The 21,605-nt window shown below is 37.7% G+C and overlaps 1 protein-coding gene and 1 long non-coding RNA gene across 13 annotated transcripts in view; both read left to right on the forward strand.

The window, feature by feature from the left end:
• LOC134649042 (disintegrin and metalloproteinase domain-containing protein 11) overlaps positions 1-21,605 on the forward strand; it is a 631,585-nt gene that overhangs the window by 489,242 nt on the left and 120,738 nt on the right. For all 12 annotated transcript variants that reach the window (XM_063503746.1, XM_063503744.1, XM_063503743.1 and 9 more), the window contains one exon: positions 7,600-7,746. In XM_063503746.1, the coding sequence (XP_063359816.1) occupies positions 7,600-7,746 (147 nt within the window). The remainder of the gene's footprint in view (positions 1-7,599; positions 7,747-21,605) is intronic.
• LOC134649287 (uncharacterized) lies at positions 1,983-2,314 on the forward strand. Its single transcript, XR_010096945.1, has 2 exons — positions 1,983-2,220; positions 2,253-2,314. It is a non-coding gene; the product is annotated as an uncharacterized LOC134649287 (long non-coding RNA).

The raw sequence follows: 21,605 nt of genomic DNA on the forward strand, positions 1-21,605 counted from the left end.
CGACAGTCGACAGGCGAGAAAATGCCGCGACATAGAGCTCTCTCGCGAATCGGTAGCATAAGAGCCGCGCGACAACCCGCTGTCTCGCGGACAAATGTCAAAGCGACATAATTTTGTCGTTTGACAGTTCCACGCGGGATACTCTCGAAAATCGTAGCACGAGTGTACTATGGGAGACAAAATGTCCCGCGTTTGAACGTCAAAATGAGAGAAATTGTCTTCGAGGCTAGAGGGTCGCGACTAGGGTTTGCTCCCGGTACTGAGTTTGGCGACAAGCGCATTTGGTCGAAGTTTTGTTGACTTTTGTTCTAAAAGAAAGATAATTTTCCATATTTTATATTTATTTCATACTACAACACTTTTTTTAGGGTTCCGTAGCCAAATGGCAAAAAACGGAACCCTTATATATTCGTCATGTCTGTCTGTCTGTCTGTCTGTCTGTCTGTCTGTCTGTCTGTCCGTCTGTCCGTCTGTCTGTCTGTCTGTCTGTCTGTCTGTCCGTCTGTCCGTCTGTCCGTCTGTCTGTCCGTCCGTATGTCACAGCCACTTTTCTCCGAAACTATAAGAACTATACTGTTGAAACTTGGTAAGTAGATGTATTCTGTGAACCGCATTAAGATTTTCACACAAAAATAGAAAAAAAACAATAAATTTTTGGGGTTCCCCATACTTCGAACTGAAACTCAAAATTTTTTTTTTCATCAAACCCATACGTGTGGGGTATCTATGGATAGGTCTTCAAAAATGATATTGAGGTTTCTAATATCATTTTTTTCTAAACTGAATAGTTTGCGCGAGAGACACTTCCAAAGTGGTAAAATGTGTGTCCCCCCCCCTGTAACTTCTAAAATAAGAGAATGATAAAACTAAAAAAAATATATGATGTACATTACCATGTAAACTTCCACCGAAAATTGGTTTGAACGAGATCTGGTAAGTAGTTTTTTTTTTATACGTCATAAATCGCCTAAATACGGAACCCTTCATGGGCGAGTCCGACTCGCACTTGGCCGCTTTTTAAGTATAATTTGAATCTTGAGTTTCATGATCATGCCATTAATATCAAAATTATTATATTTTTTCACAATGACTTGTTTCTTCTCTTAAGTTAAACGAAAATCCGACAGAAAAAAATCTAAGCCTAAGATTGTACGATCACGACCACATCAACAAAGCAAACCTTTGGTGGCGAATTGACTGGGGGATAATTAATAGAAACATAAATAATTGATACAAAAATATTACATTGCTAATCCGGGAAACAATTACGTGCTATCAATCAGTGCTAACCCGTTATATTTACACGCGTATTTTTACATGCAATTATTGTTGACAACCTGTATTATGTCGCTCCTTAGGTGTTTCCATTCATTGTGGGATATAAACAACACAATCCCGACCTGAATATTGCGATCAACCTCACTTATAATAAGTAAATGCAAAAGTAAATCTGTACCTATGTACAGTCAGCAGCAATAGTTGCTAAGCGGGCGAGGTGTTCAAAATGATCTTGACGCGACTTTATTGTTAAGAGAATAAGAGCGCGTCAAGGTAATTTTGAACACCACGCCCGCTTAGCAACTATTGCTGCTGACTATATGTTACCTCTTGACGCTTAATCCGCCGAACCGATTTAGACGAAATTTTGTGAAACAACATTCCACAAAGAATGCAAATAATGAATCTGGCAGCTCAACTCAAACTCCACCTCACAGAAGACCACAGCCGTAATACTTACTTTGTAGTGTACGAGTTGGTACTAGCCTAATCCTTAAGTTACGATTCCCACCGACCGGCTGGAGTTGGGCCGCGCCGGAATGCTTTTTCAGTGTACCTATTTACATAATGTGTGGCAGAAGCGATAGAATCCGTCCGGAGCCATCCGATCCGCAAGCAGCCGACCGGCTTTGGGCATACAAAATGTGAAATGCGCTCCGACTCCGACGAATCGTACTTAAATCTGAGTACCTATCTGCCATACTGCCATCGAAACGGTCGATAAATACGTGTATTTGGGACAAGAGATAGTGACTGGAAAGAATAACCAAACCAATGAAATCAACAGACGCGTACGGCTAGCCTGGGCAGCCTATTCCAATCTCGAGTTTGCCTTCAAAATGAAACTTAAGGCCGAACAAAAAGCACGCATATTTGATCAATGTATCCTGCCTGTTCTCACTTATGGAGCTGAAACCTGGGTTTTCACCAAAGGCATATTACGTAAACTAAGCGTTGTCCAGCGGGCGCTAGAGAGAAAACTGGTGGGGATCACATTGAGAGACCGTAAAACGAATGAGTGGCTGAGACAGCAGAGCAAGGTCACGGATGTTGTAAAACGCGTAGCCAGTTTGAAGTGGGAATGGGCTGGTCATATGGCACGAAAGACCGACTCGTGGAGTAAAAGAATACTCGAGTGGCGACCATGGGGAGAAGAACGTCCTCCAAGTAGACCCAATATGCGTTGGGAAGACGACATCAAAAGGGCTGCGGGGATGAGATGGCTCCAGGTTGCACAGAACCGTGACGAATGGAGAAGAATGAAGGAGGCCTACACCCGAAGGGTAGAAAAGGGCTAAAGAGAGACCTATCTCAAAAAGAGAGATCTATCTAATAAAATCATTTAAAGTTTTTGGTAGTATTTATTTAAAAGTCACATTATTTGAGAAGTGTTATCAACACTCGACTGTCCTTGCACGGAGTAGGTTCCCAACTTGAGCCCTTCTATGTCCTCCGTGATGGCAGGAGGGCTGCGGTTAGCAGCAGCATGCTTAGGTGTAGAGAATACCTCCGTGTTTGATGATAGGCTTGTGCATGATTGTCATTCAATCTATCTTCGAAGCCAGCAATGCAGCGGCTAGCCAGCCATAAGGGAGATATGTCGGGGATTAGCATAAGATATTTAGTCTGTAAATAAGATTTAAAAGGAATGTAATTTTTTTGCAAAAGACAACGGAAAAGAGCTTTATGAAGATTGAATTGTGTACGTAAGTACTTACAACTTGACTTCTTCGTAAAGATGGTATTTTGTTAGCCAAAACTTTTAACAAAACGCCAATTATTCGTAAGGAGTTGTATTTTAATGATTAGGTAGGTAATCTTTAGATAATTATAATAATATATTCCAACTTGTAACGACAAAGCGAATCAAATTTTGATTGACAGTATTGACACTGACATTTTCGACTTAAAAATAATATTTGCTATTTCTTATTCTTCATACTGCGAGAAAGAGACAAAGTTATCGTGACTAGGGACGCTCCGTTTCTAAGGCTGACTATTCATTACTTATCCGATTATTATTTTACCGATTCAGTGTTGCCACGAATGAAAAGTTTGTTCCATGTATAAATGGCCACATTGGCTAAGTCGCGCGCGGGATGGCTCTCTCTCGTGGAACTCTTTTCTCGATGTGCGAACTCATGCTGCCAAAATCGAGGAATTGACAGATAGAGATAGAAATTTGTGACGGGCGACTGCCGTCTCTCGCGGCGCGAGCTATCCCGCGGGTAATCATGTGCTAGCCGTGCAGCGCAAGTGAATGCGTGTGTGAATTAGTTACGTGAATAGTTTTTTTTTTCTAGTACCTACTCAATGGAAAATAGCAAGTTTATTGATGATGATGCTGAAGTGTGCAGTCACCTACAATAATTCTTGCACAAGGAAGGGCGCAAAAATATCTGACTGGTAATCTTTTTGGTAGGACCTAAAAACCTTTGAGCCAGATTCTGAGTTTTTTAATGTCTTGATCTAAAACTGTTATCAACACCGTTTCAGATCGAGAAAGAAATTATTATTCGATATATTGTTTATTTTTCTATTATTTATTATTTTCATTATTGGGGAAAAAAACAGATACATGCCAATAATATTTACAGGTAGAATTACAAAATGGTAGATATAGCCTACATCCTAAGACAATTCCCACTAGGAGGTGTGACAATAGTTTTAGGATAGCATTGTGATCGGAACTAAATAAACAGACTTATACTATACAAACTTACACTAAGATTTAACAATGCGACTTTTGACACTTCCAAAGCGACATTGAGCACATGCATAGGTTTATCGTAAATATAAATTACAGCTAGTAGACACTATAAGAGATACAATAGAAACAAGGGTACACAACATATATTATTAGAAACTTAAAATTAGAGTTATAGTAGCGAGCTGACTTTGCGTTTAAATTGAACTCGAGTATTATTCTATTTATTTAACTAGAATTTGTTATAAAATTCAACATGCATCATAAGTCATCATCCCAATTGTTATCCCTTAGCTTGATATCTAAAACAACACCAGTTATCGTCCGTACAGTTCACACGTGATCGCGTCCGTTCCCATGTGGATGGTTACCGTGTTATCTGGTCACAGCTTTCTGGAGAAAATATGAAACGAACCGCCTTGAGAAATATTCTGCTATATTTATAGTACTTTGAGGGACGTGCGATTGTAACTGGTAAAGCCATTATTTGTATAATATTGTAACATAGTATATATGCGTTAACTTTTGATTGTCAGGTGCTAACATTTGACAGTCCAGTTATGTACCATAAAACATATGGCGGTGCATATAGCTACCGGCCTGGTTCGAACTTTAATATGCGTCAAAAATTTGCTAAAGATACGATATGAATCGGTTATGTTAGTGTAATGCCGTACATCATTATTCTAAACTCTAGCTACATTATTTTGTTGTATATACATACTGGTATTCGTATTCCCTTTTCTATGGTTAGCAAAGTATTAAATTGAAATAATATTATTAACATAAATACTGGGTACCTACATGTTAGGTAGGTGCGGTAAACAGAAAAGTAGCTACGGAAGAAGTAGTCTCAATAATCTCCACATAAACGTACGACTTAGGAATGTTGGTATTGTTGGATGCAAAAAAATTATGAACAAACAAGTTTCAAGTATTTTTTCTGAGTTACTGAAGGCGCTTTTGTAAAAACCTATTTCCAAGCGAAGAAAACAAATAACAGTATGTTTAGATGTTTATACCATCATTATCAAAACAGGAGTGCGCTACGTTAGACAATAGATACTAATTAGAAATTCAAACAAGGATAATCACCAAATAATACGATAACAAAAACGACCACGGATACCTAATCCAAAGAAACCCGAAATATGGCCGAAATATCATTGACGATTTTCCGTATCCTTTTCATCTTTACAGCGGAACGAATGGAAAAACCTTTACAATTTCTTGCGAGCCCGATGGCTAGTCTTTCATTCGTTCATTCGTGCCATTCGCTCACTCCCCATAATTGGCGGTGCCGCAGAACGAAAAAAAAAGAACGCAACCTAATTGCGAGCCGGGCTTTTAGGCTAAGGCCAGGAAATGGGCGGTTTAGAAAAGTGTCAGAAGTACCCAGCGGAAAGAAACTAAACTAGAATCAAAGCATGAAAAATATAATTATGTACATAACAGGCCTAAATTGTGCCAAATTTCGTCATCAAATGAGTTTAAAAAACTCAGTTTCTTTATAATTCAATAATATTTGCAATTCTTCAAAAACAATAACTAAAATATTTTTAGAACACAAAAGGGGAAATAATAAATTGTAATAAATTATTACGACTATATGCCACGACCGTGGTCGATACGCAAATCGTGGTATTTTGACTGTACGATTGTTTAAAATTTATCTCATTCTAATAGTACAGCATCGTGTCAGTATCATTAAGTGCAAAGGAGACCGACCGACCGAATAAAAGGGAAGGACCGGCTCACAGTGCATTTCACGTGGACCAATCAGCTCGAGCGATGGTTTTATATCAATAGGTACTATAAAACCTTATTATCTTACATTTACATCAAAAAGCCCTCGCGTTGTCGCCGTCATCCTTTTCATTTTAAGAGGCAACAGGAGTGGTAATTTCTCCATACAAACGTACTCGACTGTTTCCTCCGTGGTTTATGAAGCTAGAGTAAGGTTTTTTCAACACAGATTAATATTGTCAATATCTGTGTCGGACCGTTTTGCTTTTTTTGATATTTTTGTTTCTTAAGGCGCTAGAGCCCTTCAAAAATGGCCAAAATGGCCTAATTGACTATGCCGCAATGAGAAGCGTGGTATTCAAAACTGATATCAATTAGCCAAAAAAGCAAAAAACGGTCCGACACAGATAATTTCATAATCATTTAGATTTCTAAATTTGGTTACGATTGGTTAAGTTTTGGAGGAGGAAACAGTCGAGTACGAAACCTCGATTTTTGAGATTTTTATGCAGGGTTTTTCGCCTTGTCCTTATCGCACTAGTTTTAGGAGCCGCTTCCGTTAGCGAGACGGGTATATTTACCTAAAATATTTAAATCTCAGCTCCCGTATCGTCTTAAGTCGCTATATTACTCGTCGCTACTACTTTGTTTACTTTCAATTCTGTTTTTCCGCTCTTTCTTTGGCCCGCCATTACGTCTCCGTAAAATGACGATACTTGTGAATGACAAATTAGACCTTGCCGAGCGCAAAATTGCGCCCTCAGAATATTTTATTGAATTTCGTAATTTTTTAACGTAGCCCTGTCCCGTTTCATTACCAATGAATGGATCTAGGGTCTTATTATATAGAGTATTCGAGGCTTTGTCTCCTGGTTTAATGATAAAGGGACGATTTTGTATTAAGCAGATACAAAACAGATCGGAATTTTATTCTGCAGGGATAATATTTTTGAGGTAATATCGTTCGGTTTATTCGTGAGATGTTTTTTATTAATGAGCTGTTGGAGGCAATCTCGAACTGTTTTGTTAACAGCAGCTCGCGACTCGTTTCAGTGTAGTATTTTCAGATAAAAATGCGTGTACTGTGGTCTTTATTATCAATAAAGAGTAAACATTTTCAATTACGTATTGTTATTAAGTAGTCAATCCAGTTCACTTTAAAAAAAACCATTTGGGACCTGCCTGAAGTTAGGTCGCTAAGCACGAAAAATTTTGTACCATCGCCGATGATGCTTACGGTTAATGACATTGTGCATTGTGCAAACGGGACAGCAATATAATTATGCGCGTGCGATAGAATTTAATCATCCTAACGATTGCCCAATACATACGTCATTAATGTTCAATTTTGACAAGATCAGGCTGCGTAGACAAGATTCCAATGGTTAATATCTAATAGTTTATGGTTGGCATATATCTTGTCTACGCACCCAGATGTAGGTATCTATACCTCATTCAACTTAAAGAGTTAGCAAAGCGCCCTCTCATTCGCACTTTTGTATGAAAATGAAAGGAACAAATTTATAAGTTGCGAACCGTAAAGTGTTCTTTTCCACAAAAAGATATATCCGTTACCTTCGGCCACATTCGAACTTTAAGATACGTCAAATACTAGAGATTGAAACGATATGGAATGGATATGTCAGTGTCAAACAAGTGTCAAAAGTGACGTTTCTTCAAACAAACGCGTCACTTTTGACACTTGTTTGACACTGACATATCCAATCCATATCGTTTCAATCTCTAGTATTTGACGTATCTTAAAGTTCGAATACAGCCGCTAGTCTAAATATTATCTTCTATTTTTCTACGAATCTTCTTATCTAAACACACATACACTCACACAAAACAAAATTCGTTGTTCACAGGAGATCGAGCACTGCTACTACCACGGCACAGTGAAAGACTACCCGGGCGCGTCGGCGGCGTTCCACACTTGCAACGGCGTGTCTGGCGTCATACACATCGGGAACGAGACTTTCGTTATACATCCATTCTACGGAGGAGATCTCTCGGTCAGTTCCGTAGCAATAAGAGCTTTATTATAATTACAATTACTAGCGATATTCCTTTGAACTTAATCACATCGGCACAGATTAGAATTAATGCGTTTAGTAGTCGGATTTCAAAATGTCGTAAAACTCCATAGTTGAAGGGTTTTACACTTGAAATGGCGTTTCTGGCGTCATACACATCGGGAATGAGACTTTTCGTTAGGTATACATCCGTTCTACAGAGGAGATCTGTCGGTCAGTGCCGCAGTAATAAGAGCTTTAGATTGACAGATTGTCGTTTTATTCTTCGAGCTTAATTACATCGGGGCGACGCAATAATTAAGCTTGGAAACTTCACAACAAAGAAGTTTACTCGTGACCTGGCATCTCCGTCGTCAAACACATAGGGAACGAAAGGTTTTTGCCGTTCTTTTATTTTTCGTGTTTTAATACCAATAAATAATAAATCTTGGAGTCTACTATTTTTAACGTTCCATTTAACCTTTAAAAACATGCTCTTTATCAAAGAATTATTGATGAAATACTTAAAAATCTACAATAAATATGACTTCATCAGAAGTGCAAGTCAAACCCTAAATGGAGGTTTTATAAATCAATTAAACCTAGAATAAAAACAAATTGAAGTTTAAACCAAAGCCTACCATCCGTTACTGTCTTCCCAAAACGCAGTGCCCATTCGTTAATTACCTATCCACCAAAATGCCTAAAATCCCGGAATAAGCCGATATCAACTAATTAACTTGGCCTGTTATAAATCAAAGGGTTATAAATGTATTTTTCCGCCTGTAACCCGTATATCATGGGCCTTTGGGTTAATTAAGTTAGCCAGTAAAATACGTGCGTACAGTCGGGACCGAAAGTTATTCAGTGGATATGATCAAAACTGTCTTTTATTACCTAGTATTAGTAAAATTTTCTTGTGATAATTTTGATTTCTTTTCTCGCTTAAAGTATTTTGCCGCTGGCTGTTTTAAGCTGCAGAAATAGCTAAGATAGCCAGAGCGGTCAAAAAGCCTAGCCAAGATGACACTCGTTGATAGAGAACGCCAATCGCAACTTAAATAATGTATGGAAATAGTCACGTGACTTTTCGTTGCAGCTGTCATCCCGATACATTTTTTGGGTTCCGTACCCAAAGGGTAAAAAACGGGACCTTTACTAAGATTTCGCTGTCCGTCCGTCCGTTCGTCCGTCCGTCCGTCTGTCACCAGGCTGTATCTCATGAACCGTGATAGCTAGACAGTTGAAATTTTCACAAATGATGTATCTCTGTTGCCACTATAACAACAAATACTAAAAATAAAATAAAATAAATATTTAAGGGGGGCTCCCATACAACAAACACGATTTTTTTTGCTCTATTTTTTGTTGATGGTGCGGAACCCTCCGTGCGCGAGTCCGACTCGCACTTGGCCGGTTTTATTACTTTTTGTTTAGTGTTTGTCGATGTAGGATTGTCATAGTGGATAGGCCCCCAGGTATTTCAAGTGATCTTTAGAAGAAGCAAGTTCTTTTATTTTCAGCCAAATTCGGATCATTTTAAACATCTGATCCACCTAATTATTTTTCCTACTTACTGGTCATAATTCTATTTAGTCTTATAAAGATGAAAATAATCTAGTTACGTATAAAATTACCGCATATAATTAATTTACTTGTTTTGACGACTCGGAAATAGAAACAATATACTAACAAAACTTACTTATGGCATTGAAATCTCTGTGTTTCTAGCCATTAGAGTATATTCTTGTTTAAACCTAAACAGACTTTCACCCTTCTGGTTCTGAACTACATAATCGTTATTATAATTACCTCTGCGGGTTTGTTAATAACATTTAGGTACTAAATTGAGTGCAACAGATGATAATTTAAGTGTTGTACTGAAATTGCATATTATTATGTGATTAAGGGTACTGACGAGTAACTATAATTATGGAGCTAGCTGAAAATAATTAAGCCTGTGGTTTTTGCTATTTTGGCGTTTGAAGAACTGATGAAAAATATTTTATACTAGCGACCCGCCCCAGCTTTGCACGGGTTAACAAATTATACATAAACCTTCTCCTTGAATCACTCTATCTATTAACCAAAACAAAATCTGTTGCGTAATTTTAAAGATCTAAGCATACATAGGAACAGACAGACAGCGAGAAGCGACTTTGTTTTATACTATGTAATGATAGGTTACGCACATTTTTTTAGATAAACAATAAAACAATTTATTTTGAGAATATTTTATTTGGGTTATTTCAAGTAAGTTGCAAATGTTGTCGCGTAGAGTGAATGACGGAAAGAAGCGGCAGGAATTTTAATTGTTTTGCATTGCTTTTAGCAGTTTGGAAAGGAAGCAATGACGGTACCAAAAATTGTCTTGAGCAACTGAATACAATAATATAACATTACCCTATTTACCCTCAATTCTCTTACTAACACCTATCAATCCTCTTCAATCTTAAAGCACTCCTATTAAGGCTCACAATCAAATGATTCGTTATGAATTAAGTACACATTAACATATCCTCATATTCATCCGCAAAATACTTATAAGTACGGGCTTATGGTTCAAATTCGCTCAAATCGGCGGCAAAATAGAGAAGACAATGGTGACAATTGGCTATTAATCTTACCCGACATCCAGGATTGTTATTGCCGACACTTACTAAGCGCTAGAACATCATGAGAATGAGCTCCAATTGTGAATAGTTCTCACGTATCTCGAGATCACAATACAGTGGTGAGTTTGAGCAGTCGACTTGCTTGTGTTAGGAATACATGGTTCCTTTTGTTTGCGGGGCCCATAGGATAGATAAGGACTATTGTTTGAGGGCCCATGTCCATATTACGACTAAGACGGTTGGATTAAAAATGTGAATTATCTGTGGAAATGATAATTTGTTTTAGTTTGAATGGGGATTTTACTCGGTCTCTGGTGTGGATTCATGGTTTTCGTATTTATCGTCATTGTGATAAGGTTTCAAATAGTATAACACAGAATTGGTTAACTGTTTACTGGTTTATAACTGACATACAACTAGCCATTTCAGTGTAGGACCTTGAAATTTGATACTTTCATTTTATTAAGCTCCATTAGTTTTTTTTTATTCATGCTAAGTTCAAATTGGGTTTTAACTTTTAACGAATTCCTCACATACAGCGAGCACAATATCGCGGCCGGGGTCTATTATATAAAAACTCGAAATTTAAATTAAAAACTCCTAAGTCCTATCATAACAGCGCCATCTGGTGCCATATTTTCGTTCCATGAAACAGCCTTTCAAGTATGTCTAACTGTAAAAATATGAATCCGGGCAATTTTAAAACTTCCCTAAGTTTTTTGAAAAACTGAAGTATAACAACGTACTCGTACTATTAAGATCATTTTATACTTACCTACATAGGTACACATCATGCCCGTAGGGATACCAAACATGTACATATACATATATACTTGATACATGCATATAACGAGCAAACACGACGTCTGTCCGTCCGTCTACGGGTAAAGACATTTGTCACGACGAGATAATCCTAGGCTTACCCTTGGGCTGCACTCACACTGGAGAAATTAAATGTAAACAACTGACGTTTACATAACTTTTTAGCTTTTCATTACTTTGATAAGTACGATTTGCCATTGTAATGTAATCAAAACAAAAAAAATATGTTTTTTTTAATACCGACATACCTAGATCAAAATTAGATACACCACGTTTGGGCCAATCATTCAATTGTATAATTATGGTTATGCAACTCAATGATTTCTTCGTGTTTACAAAACGAAAGTGTTTGAAAAACTGTCTTGTTAATGATACTAAGTATGATTTTTTTAGTAACAAAACTAAACAGTTTGGACGAGTACATATATTTTTGAAATTGTTTGTGTACTGGCACTTTTTTTTGTCACAGTTTTCCACAACACTAAATATTTTAAAAAGTAAGGTAACCCTGAGACCTAGGTAATTACTACGCGTTGATATCTATAGTTCGTTTTTTTTAGCATTAGAAAGAAGGTAAGTGATCTTAACATGTCTTTTAATTGAAAAACGCTTTTTAAAAATCAGTAACTTATACTTATGAAAGCAGAAGAATATAAATGATCGTATTAGATTCATAATTGTTACATATGTATTTGCCGTGACTTATTTTTAATAGTACATTATTGCAGAGGCCGGGAAAGGGCAATTCGTGGATGAGTTTCGATTTTGCCGGACGACGCGTAGCGGAGTCAGACAAAGAAGACGAATCCACGAATTGCTATTCCTGCCGAGGCATATATAGTGCTTTTCTCCAAAACATGCGAGGAAATAAAGTAAAATAATAATTATTTAAGCATCGAGCATCACTCAAATCGAAACTTCACATCAAAAACGTCAAAAACAATTTCCCTCGTTATTTTTAAAAGTTAAAGGCACAAACTTATTCTGCCATTCAATTCAGTACAATTCAATATTCGTTCATTGAAAATATAGTTGGTCAAAGCAAATTGTCAGTAAATAAGAAAAAAAATAACTATACTCATCCTTTTCTTTTGGGTTCTAGTACTGGTGTAAGACAAAGATAGTATGATTCTCTCTGTCTATGTCAAACTATAATTGTGCAATATAAGCTTTATGAACACGGATGAGATCCTTAAAAAAAAATATAAATAATCTTTGATTTTATTAAGCAGTATTCGCACGATCATACACGAACACAACGGTCTTGTAAGAACGAGACATGTAAGGTCGTTTATATTACTATCTCACTCTATCCTATAGCTTGAAATGATAGCTGATCGGGTCGTGTAGACGCGGCCCGCGGCTATAATAATTGGCTGTTTGCGTTTTTTATTTTTTAAAAGTAAAAAACACTACAGTAATAAGTTATTACTGTAGTGTTTTTTTACTTCCCGTCCGCTAGAACAGGACAGCGATAGTTTTATTTTTTTAAATTAGAGTTTGACAATAAAGAAGTACTTCCGGTACTATTTTTGCTACAATAAGGTGAACATTTCCGAGCATATTGGAGAAAAACATGTTTTTCAATTAAAAGACACATCAAGATTGTTTACCCTTTTTCTAATGCTAAAAAAAACGAACTATAATATAAATACAGACTACTTATAATAAAACAAATACACAAAAGAGCGTAAATTAACTTAAATATAAAGTTATTTAAATAAACCTTTTTTATGTGATAGTCAGCAAACGAATACTAACTACAACTACAAACAAATTAAAATTAACACTAAAAGTTAACTTACCTATAAATAACTTAATCATAACAATTCACATTGTAACCTAATCTTTACCTCCTGCGCGAGCTCAAATTATGTCAGAGAAAAGGCATGTGACTGTAGATTTTGTAACAAGGGTTTGCTTAGGTACTGCCTCGCGAGATTTTGTCTCTGTGGATTAAATATCTAAAACGTTAAGGCTGAACTTATTCCATATCAAGTTATCAAGCACACTAAGGGCCACTTGCACCGTTTAAATTCGGGGTTAACAGTACAGTTTATCCCTGTATAAACGGGTAACTCCGAGTTAGTTGGCTAACCCTGCGCGCAAGTGGACCTAAACGACCTTAAGAGTGCTATTACATTTCGGGGATGAGCGAGTTTAGGTATTTTACGCGCTGCGGCAGGCCCCGCGATCTCAGGTCGCCGAACCCTTCCACCGCATTTTCCCTCGGTCGCACTACAATGATGGATTAAACATTCTTGATCCGATCGTGAAGCATATTGAAATCAATCATAACAACACTAACTGTACTTTAATATCAAAGTCCTAAAAATGTTATTTGGTACGAAAATACTAAATCCAGTGCAAATATACATACTTATGTAGGTCATTATTACTAGAAACAAATTATACATACTTAGGTACTCGCTTATTTTCATTTTTCGTCATTGCATATGGTATAGGTTGTATAGTGAAACTATTTTAGCTATATAATAAAACCTTTAATTTATATCTTAAGTTTAGAAACGAGCTGATACTAAGCATCTGATGATGAAGCCTGATGATGATGATGAAGGTGGTCACGGATACCAATCAACCATGTAATAACATGATTAGGCTCGTTTGATTCGTCTCAACAAGATCTTTGGCACTAGGTGACACTCAGGGTCTGATAATGGAGCTGGAAGGTGGCCACTGGTACCAGTCAACTATGCAATTAAACCACTTCGTGTTTGAGCTCGTTTGATTCGTCTCAACAAGATCTTTGGCACTAGGTGATACTCAGGGTCTGATGATGGAGCTGGAAGGTGGTCACCGGTACCAGTCAACCATGCAACTAAGCCACTTCGTGTTTGAGCTCGTTTGATTCGTTTCAACAAGATCTTGGACACTAGGTGATATTCAGGGTCTGATGATGGAGCTGGAAGATGGTCACCGGTACCAGTAAACTATGAAACTAAACCACTTCGTGTTTGGGCTCGTTTTATTCATTTCAACAAGATCTTTGACACAAGATAGGACTCAGGGTCTGATGATGAAGCTGGAAGGTGGTCACCGGTACCAGTCAACCATGCAACTAAACCACTTCGTGTTTGAGCTCGTTTGATTCGTCTCAACAAGATCTTTGACACTAGGTGATACTCAGGGTCTGATGATGGAGCTGGAAGGTGGTCACCGGTACCAGTCAACCATGCAACTAAACCACTTCGTGTTTATGCTCGTTTGATTCGTCTCAACAAGATCTTGGACACTAGGTGATACTCAGGGTCTGATGATGGAGCTGAATGGTGGTCACCGGTACCAGTCAACCATGCAACTAAACCACTTCGTGTCTGGGATGACAACCTTCCAGCTGCACATCAGACCCTGTGAGTACTATGTTGTGTCAAAGATCTTGTTGAGACAAATCAAATGAGCCCAAACACGAAGTGGTTTAGTTGCATGATTGACTGGTACCAGTGACCACCTTCCAGCTCCATCATCAGACCCTCAGTACTATCTTGTGTCAAAGATCTCGTTGAGAGGAATCAAACGAGCCAAAACACGAAGTGGTTTAGGTGCATGGTTGACTGGTACCGTTGACCACGTTCCAGCTTCATCGTAAGACCCTGAGTTCTATCTTGTGTCAAAGATCTCGTTGAGAGGAATAAAACGAGCCCAAACACGAAGTGGTTTAGTTGCGTGGTTGACTGGTACCGGTGCCAACCTTCCAGCTCCATCATCAGACCCTCAGTACTATCTTGTGTCAAAGATCTTGTTGAGACGAATCAAACGAGCCGAAACACGAAGTGGTTTAGTTGCATGGTTGACTGGTACCGTTGACCACCTTCCAGCTTCATCATCAGACCCTGAGTTCTATCTTGTGTCAAAGATCTCGTTGAGAGGAATCAAACGAGCCCAAACACGAAGTGGTTTAGTTGCGTGGTTGACTGGTACCGGTGACCACCTTCCAGCTCCATCATCAGACCCTGAGTCCTATCTTGTGTCAAAGATCTTGTTGAGACGAATCAAACGAGCCGAAACACGAAGTGGTTTAGTGGCATGGTTGACTGGTACCGTTGTCCACCTTCCAGCTTCATTATCAGACCCTGAGTTCTATCTTGTGTCAAAGATCTCGTTGAGAGGAATCAAACGAGCCCAAACACGAAGTGGATTAGTTGCATGGTTGACTGGTACTGGTGACCACCTTCCAGCTTCATCATCAGACCCTGAGTTCTATCTTGTGTCAAAGATCTCGTTGAGAGGAATCAAACGAGCCCAAACACGAAGTGGTTTAGTTGCATGGTTGACTGGTACTGGTGACCACCTTCCAGCTCCATCATCAGACCCTCAGTACTATCTTGTGTCAAAGATCTTGTTAAGACGAATCAAACGAGCCCAAACACGAAGTGGTTTAGGTGCATGGTTGACTGGTACCGTTGACCACGTTCCAGCTTCATCGTCAGACCATGAGTTCTATCTTGTGTCAAAGATCTCGTTGAGAGGAATAAAACGAGCCCAAACACGAAGTGGTTTAGTTGCGTGGTTGACTGGTACCGGTGCCAACCTTCCAGCTCCATCATCAGACCCTCAGTAATATCTTGTGTCAAAGATCTTGTTGAGACGAATCAAACGAGCCGAAACACGAAGTGGTTTAGTTGCATGGTTGACTGGTACCGTTGACCACCTTCCAGCTTCATCATCAGACCCTGAGTTCTATCTTGTGTCAAAGATCTCGTTGAGAGGAATCAAACGAGCCCAAACACGAAGTGGTTTAGTTGCGTGGTTGACTGGTACCGGTGACCACCTTCCAGCTCCATCATCAGACCCTGAATCCTATCTTGTGTCAAAGATCTTGTTGAGACGAATCAAACGAGCCGAAACACGAAGTGGTTTAGTTGCATGGTTGATTGGTACCGGTGACCACCTCCCAGCTCCATTATCAGACCTATATATTCTGATTCTGACATGTCATCAAAAGCATTTGTATTCAGCCATTTTTTAATTTAGTACCTATAAAATATCAGATCATTTCAAATATCTTTAATGCTGTCCGGTAGTTACATACTATACTATAAAACCAAATACACAGTACTAGGATCAAAGTTTCTCAGTCGCCGTATACACGCACTGTCACGCACACAGTATAGCATTTTACACGGCGCCTGCCGCACACAATGATAAAAAACCTCGTCGTCGCCGTTGAAAACGTGCGGAGCCGACCGACACACGTCCTACCTCTACAAGCTCTGCCGCGGCACTGAGCTCACGACCGCGCGTCATCGGTAATATTAGAGTCGTTTTCAAAAAATTGCCAAAAAATTATAGTAGAATTTCATAAACACTAATGTATACCATCAGTATAAGCAAACGCTGTAGATTGCTTGAGTATGAAAATGACTTCGATATTAAGTAGAATTTCGTAGGAATTGACACTTGTTTCGGAGAGAAAATTGAGTTTGTTTTTCTTCGATTTTCTCTTTCTCAAAGGTATTTAGGAAAAATGTCAAAAGTAATTCCTAATGTACAGGGTATTAGTAATACAAAATAGCCAGCTTTACCAGAGTAAACTTCTCAACATTTACAAATACGAGCTCACAATTCAGCACTAGACGTGGTTTTTCGGAAACGACCATCAGAAAAAAAATCATTACTAATTTAATAAATCCTTTTTCTAATATTTAAAAAGTAATTCCTAAAGATAAGAAGACGCTTTTACCGTAATAAGTACTCATTGTTTCTAATAATGACCCTAAAGTACTGAATGTCATCGAGGAATATCATCAATTTTGCATTATTTTGACTTTTCTTGTTGGAGCGCTCTTAAGCCGCATTTATTAAAAAAAAACTATTTTGACTAATCGAATTTAAACTGTTGTGAGATATACTAACATTGAATAATTTTACGGTTTAGACTCACTTGTTTTAAGTCACTCGCCCGACATGTTTCGGAGAGCCTAGGTCTCCTTTCTCAAGCACTAACACACACACAGTATTTTGACTAATATGAAAGTTGAATCCAGCATTTTAGAACTAATTTGAACATAAGAACAAATTTGACGATGTCTTGTGTTGTATATTGGTTTAAACTAGTTTTTTTAATGAATGCGGCTGAAGGTCGTGAATATTTTTCTTTTTTGGACTAAGCCATCGAAAAACTTTCGAATTAGGTTATCATCACTAATATTTCGGTTAGGTTGTATACTTTCTTTTAATTGTATCTTAACCTGTCTTATGTACAATAAAGTGTTTACATACATACATACATACATATATCAATACCAGAATATATACTTATGTATTACTTAGTTCACCAATAGATTGCAACCAAACAAACATAAATAACATTTTGACGGCTATATATATAGATAACACCATCAAGGATTCTAATGAAGTATATGACGTTAAATTACCATAATGACTTGCCATGGTCCCTAACAACAGATCACGCGGTAATTACTCTTTAGATAGAGCATTTAGGACTCTCACCACGCATGGGGTGCCTTCATGCGGAGTAACTGGGGGCAGAGGGTTAAGTTTCGTTTTTTTTTACTACGTTCATGGTAAACAAATCTAAATACCTGTTTGACAAAGTTCAACAAATCAAAAGTTCGTTGCGTAGAGATCTAAGCATACATAGGGACAGACAGACAGCGGGAAGCGACTTTGTTTTATACTATGTAGTGATACTTACGACATCTGTTTCAGTTTATGACGTTTTTCTAGTAAAACAATGTATGTAGTTGCAACTGAAGCTTGCGGTTTCTTTAGTATATTTAATGTGTGTCAAAGCTAATGATACCTATCTAATGGAGGTAGTCCCTGCTTACACCGAAGCGTAACGAAATTACAATTCGTGCCACGCTGTAATTAACTGTAATTCAGTGTAATCGCTGTAATTCGTCGGCTTAATGCCAATTTATGACACGGAAATGTAAATAAATGTATGTGAAATTTTGCGAGCAAGAAGCCATTGTGAGATTTATAGGCAAATAAATACGTACAACTTGCAGCATCATTCGTCTTGCATTTATTTATGTAAAATGTGCTTATTTTTCTCTCCACTCGGTTATTGTGCTCCAACATATATGGAAACTATATCACCACCTCATTTAATATGATAGTAATGATGGTCTTCATGAATTTTGTACTCGTTTCAAGCAGAAACGTCTGCGAACGATGCTATTAAGCTTAGAAACAAATTAAAAGTTGAATATTACTGTCTTGGGTGGGACTTGAACCCACGACCACCGGATCGCTAGCCCAAGACAGTGAAACTTTTCCACTATTAATTTATTTCTAAGTGATGGTCTACTGTAAATCGATATAATATATCATATCATACTACTACTACTAGTTTAATATAATAATTTTAAAATTTAAATTGAATTTCAAATGTATTGCATGCAGTTGCAGTTATTCATTATTCAAAGTTAGCTTATACGGATTCGACTAGATAAGAATACCCGTTAGATTTTATTATGTTCAAAGCAAGAACGTTTTAAATATTGTATTGTATCCATTTCCATTCACTTGAGTAGGTATATTTTTAAACATTTTCTTTCCATTTATATTAGTCGTTGGCGCCCAAAACCTAACGTTTTCCCGTACATAAAGTATGAGTAAGCGTTGCTAAGATTTATAGCATGTCACGTGCTTATGATATATTAATTGTTTGTCGTGTAGTAAATATTTCCTCGAAGATAGATGGCGCTTTGTTCAATCCGAAAGTAGTTAGCAACTTTACCGATTTTGGTAGATTGATATGTTTATTATTAACTTACATTTAGGGTGACTTGAAACATGCAAATTCAACGAGCTGATCAACGTTAAACATAGTGGCAGCACCTGTAATTCTATAAAAAAAACTTTCAAACTTTTCATGCGATGTGATTTGTACTGATTGGTATCTATAGTGCTATTCGTTTTTTTTTTCTAAACGGAACTTAATAAAAAGCGGCCAAGTGCGAGTCGGACTCGCCCATGAAGGGTTCCGTATTTAGGCGATTTATGACGTATAAAAAAAAACTACTTACTAGATCTCGTTCAAACCAAATTTTCGGTGGAAGTTTACATGGTAATGAACATCATATATTTTTTTTAGTTTTATCATTCTCTTATTTTAGAAGTTACAGGGGGGGGGACACACATTTTACCACTTTGGAAGTGTCTCTCGCGCAAACTATTCAGTTTAGAAAAAAATGATATTAGGAACCTCAATATCATTTTTGAAGACCTATCCATAGATACCCCACACGTATGGGTTTGATGAAAAAAAAATTTTTGAGTTTCAGTTCTAAGTATGGGGAACCCCAAAAATTTATTGTTTTTTTTCTATTTTTGTGTGAAAATCTTAATGCGGTTCACAGAATACATCTACTTACCAAGTTTCAACAGTATAGGTCTTATAGTTTCGGAGAAAAGTGGCTGTGACATACGGACGGACAGACAGACGGACAGACGGACAGACGGACAGACGGACAGACAGACAGACAGACAGACATGACGAATCTATAAGGGTTCCGTTTTTTGCCATTTGGCTACGGAACCCTAAAAAAACGACTCTCATCTGGATTATTAAGTACCAATCTAACTTTTTTCTAATAATAATACTGCCATTAAGAAAATTATAACTACATAGTATAAAACAAAGTCGCTTCCCGCTGTCTGTCTGTCTGTCTGTCTTTATGTATGCTTAGATCTTTAAAACTACGCAACGGATTTTGATTCGGTTTGTAATAGGTAGGTATATAGAGTGATACAAGAGGAAGGTTTATGTATTAAGTTGTTAGCCCGCGCGAAGCCGGGGCGGGTCGCTAGTAATTAAATAAAAACCGGCCAAGTGCGAGTCGGGCTCGCGCACGGAGGGTTCCGCACCATTAACAAAAAATAGAGCAAAACAAGCAAAAAAATTCGGTCAAAAATCACGTTTGTTGTATGGGAGCCCCACTTAAATCTTTATTTTATTCTGTTTTTAGTATTTGTTGTTATAGCGGCAACAGAAATACATAATCTGTGAAAATTTCAACTGTCTAGCTATCATGGTTCGTGAGATACAGCCTGGTGACAGACGGACGGACGGACGGACGGACGGACGGACAGCGGAGTCTTAGTAATAGGGTCCCGTTTTTACCCTTTGGGTACGGAACCCTAAAAATGGAATACAAACCTTATGTTATTTATTTTCCTTATCTTTAATTTCCATTATGTTCGCTTCGAACCTCTTAATCCTATTGCACGAAACATTTCAAATAAATAATTCCATCTAATTCAAACTCTTTCTTCGAAAACAAAAGACGGCCAGTCCCCGAAATTGAAAAAGTCGCAACAAAAAGTTCCAAATTCAATTTTCACTTAACCCAATCAGAGTACATTTGAAGACGAGATTAAACATTTTAGGCTCTCAAATACATTCTGAATGCTTACTAACTTTAGGCAAACCAATTTAGAATGATCCACATTTGCGTAATAAATGTACGCAACTCTAGACCAATACTTATGCACCTGAGACCTCTCAAGACACGATGTAAGATTGTGTAATAACGCCCAATGCTACCAACTTGAAGATAACGCCCATCGGAGTTCGGATAAATTCCGCTGTATATGGGTGCTTACAACTTCTCGTCATGGATGCTACTAAGGTTTCTAGATCACCGACTAGTTTAAGGGGTATCGTCTTGGGTCGTCCCATTCGTTTTTCGTCAAGTTCTTAAATTAGTCCTATTCTGCTTTCGTCACCCATTCTACATTGAAAGCCACCGACGATTGTGACGAATGTAGAATGGGTGACGAAAGCAGAATAGGACTAATTTAAGAACTTGACGAAAAACGAATGGGACGACCCAAGACGATACCGTTTATGGGAATTATTTTGTCGATATAATGTATATACCCGTAGCGCGAAGTTCATAGAGGGAGCTTTTGCCAATAGGCAGCTGTTCAGACAGAAAAAAAAACAGATTCCATTTTTAAACATTTATTATACGTGATTTTAGAAAACTTAATCCCAAAACAATAATTTATAGATACAATGAATTTTATTCCACCCAGAAACCAATTTTGTGTAGAGTTGTCACTTGAAATGACTTGTGTTTTGACAATGTCGTTAATCTAAGTTCTAGGTGTCATGTAGTCATGACTGACATTAAAAAAACATCTATTTCAGACAATTTACACATTCACTGCTATAACTATGGGAACAGATCAATTTTTTTAAACAAATATTTTGATTTGTTTTTATGCAGTACGTCACACAACTATAAACTGAAATAGATATCAAATACTAAAGTAAAAGTGACCAAACCTCCGCCACTTATTACCTTCGCGACTGTGATAAGTACATTAAACTATAAGTTAAGTGATTAGCGATCGAGATCCATCACGCCAATCGAGTTACCTTAGTACCAACTGAACCAACTTGGCTAAAAGCAGTTGAAAGTG

Source organism: Cydia amplana, chromosome 6 (genome assembly GCF_948474715.1).
Source record: "Cydia amplana chromosome 6, ilCydAmpl1.1, whole genome shotgun sequence".
Classification (NCBI taxonomy): Eukaryota; Metazoa; Arthropoda; class Insecta; order Lepidoptera; family Tortricidae; genus Cydia; species Cydia amplana.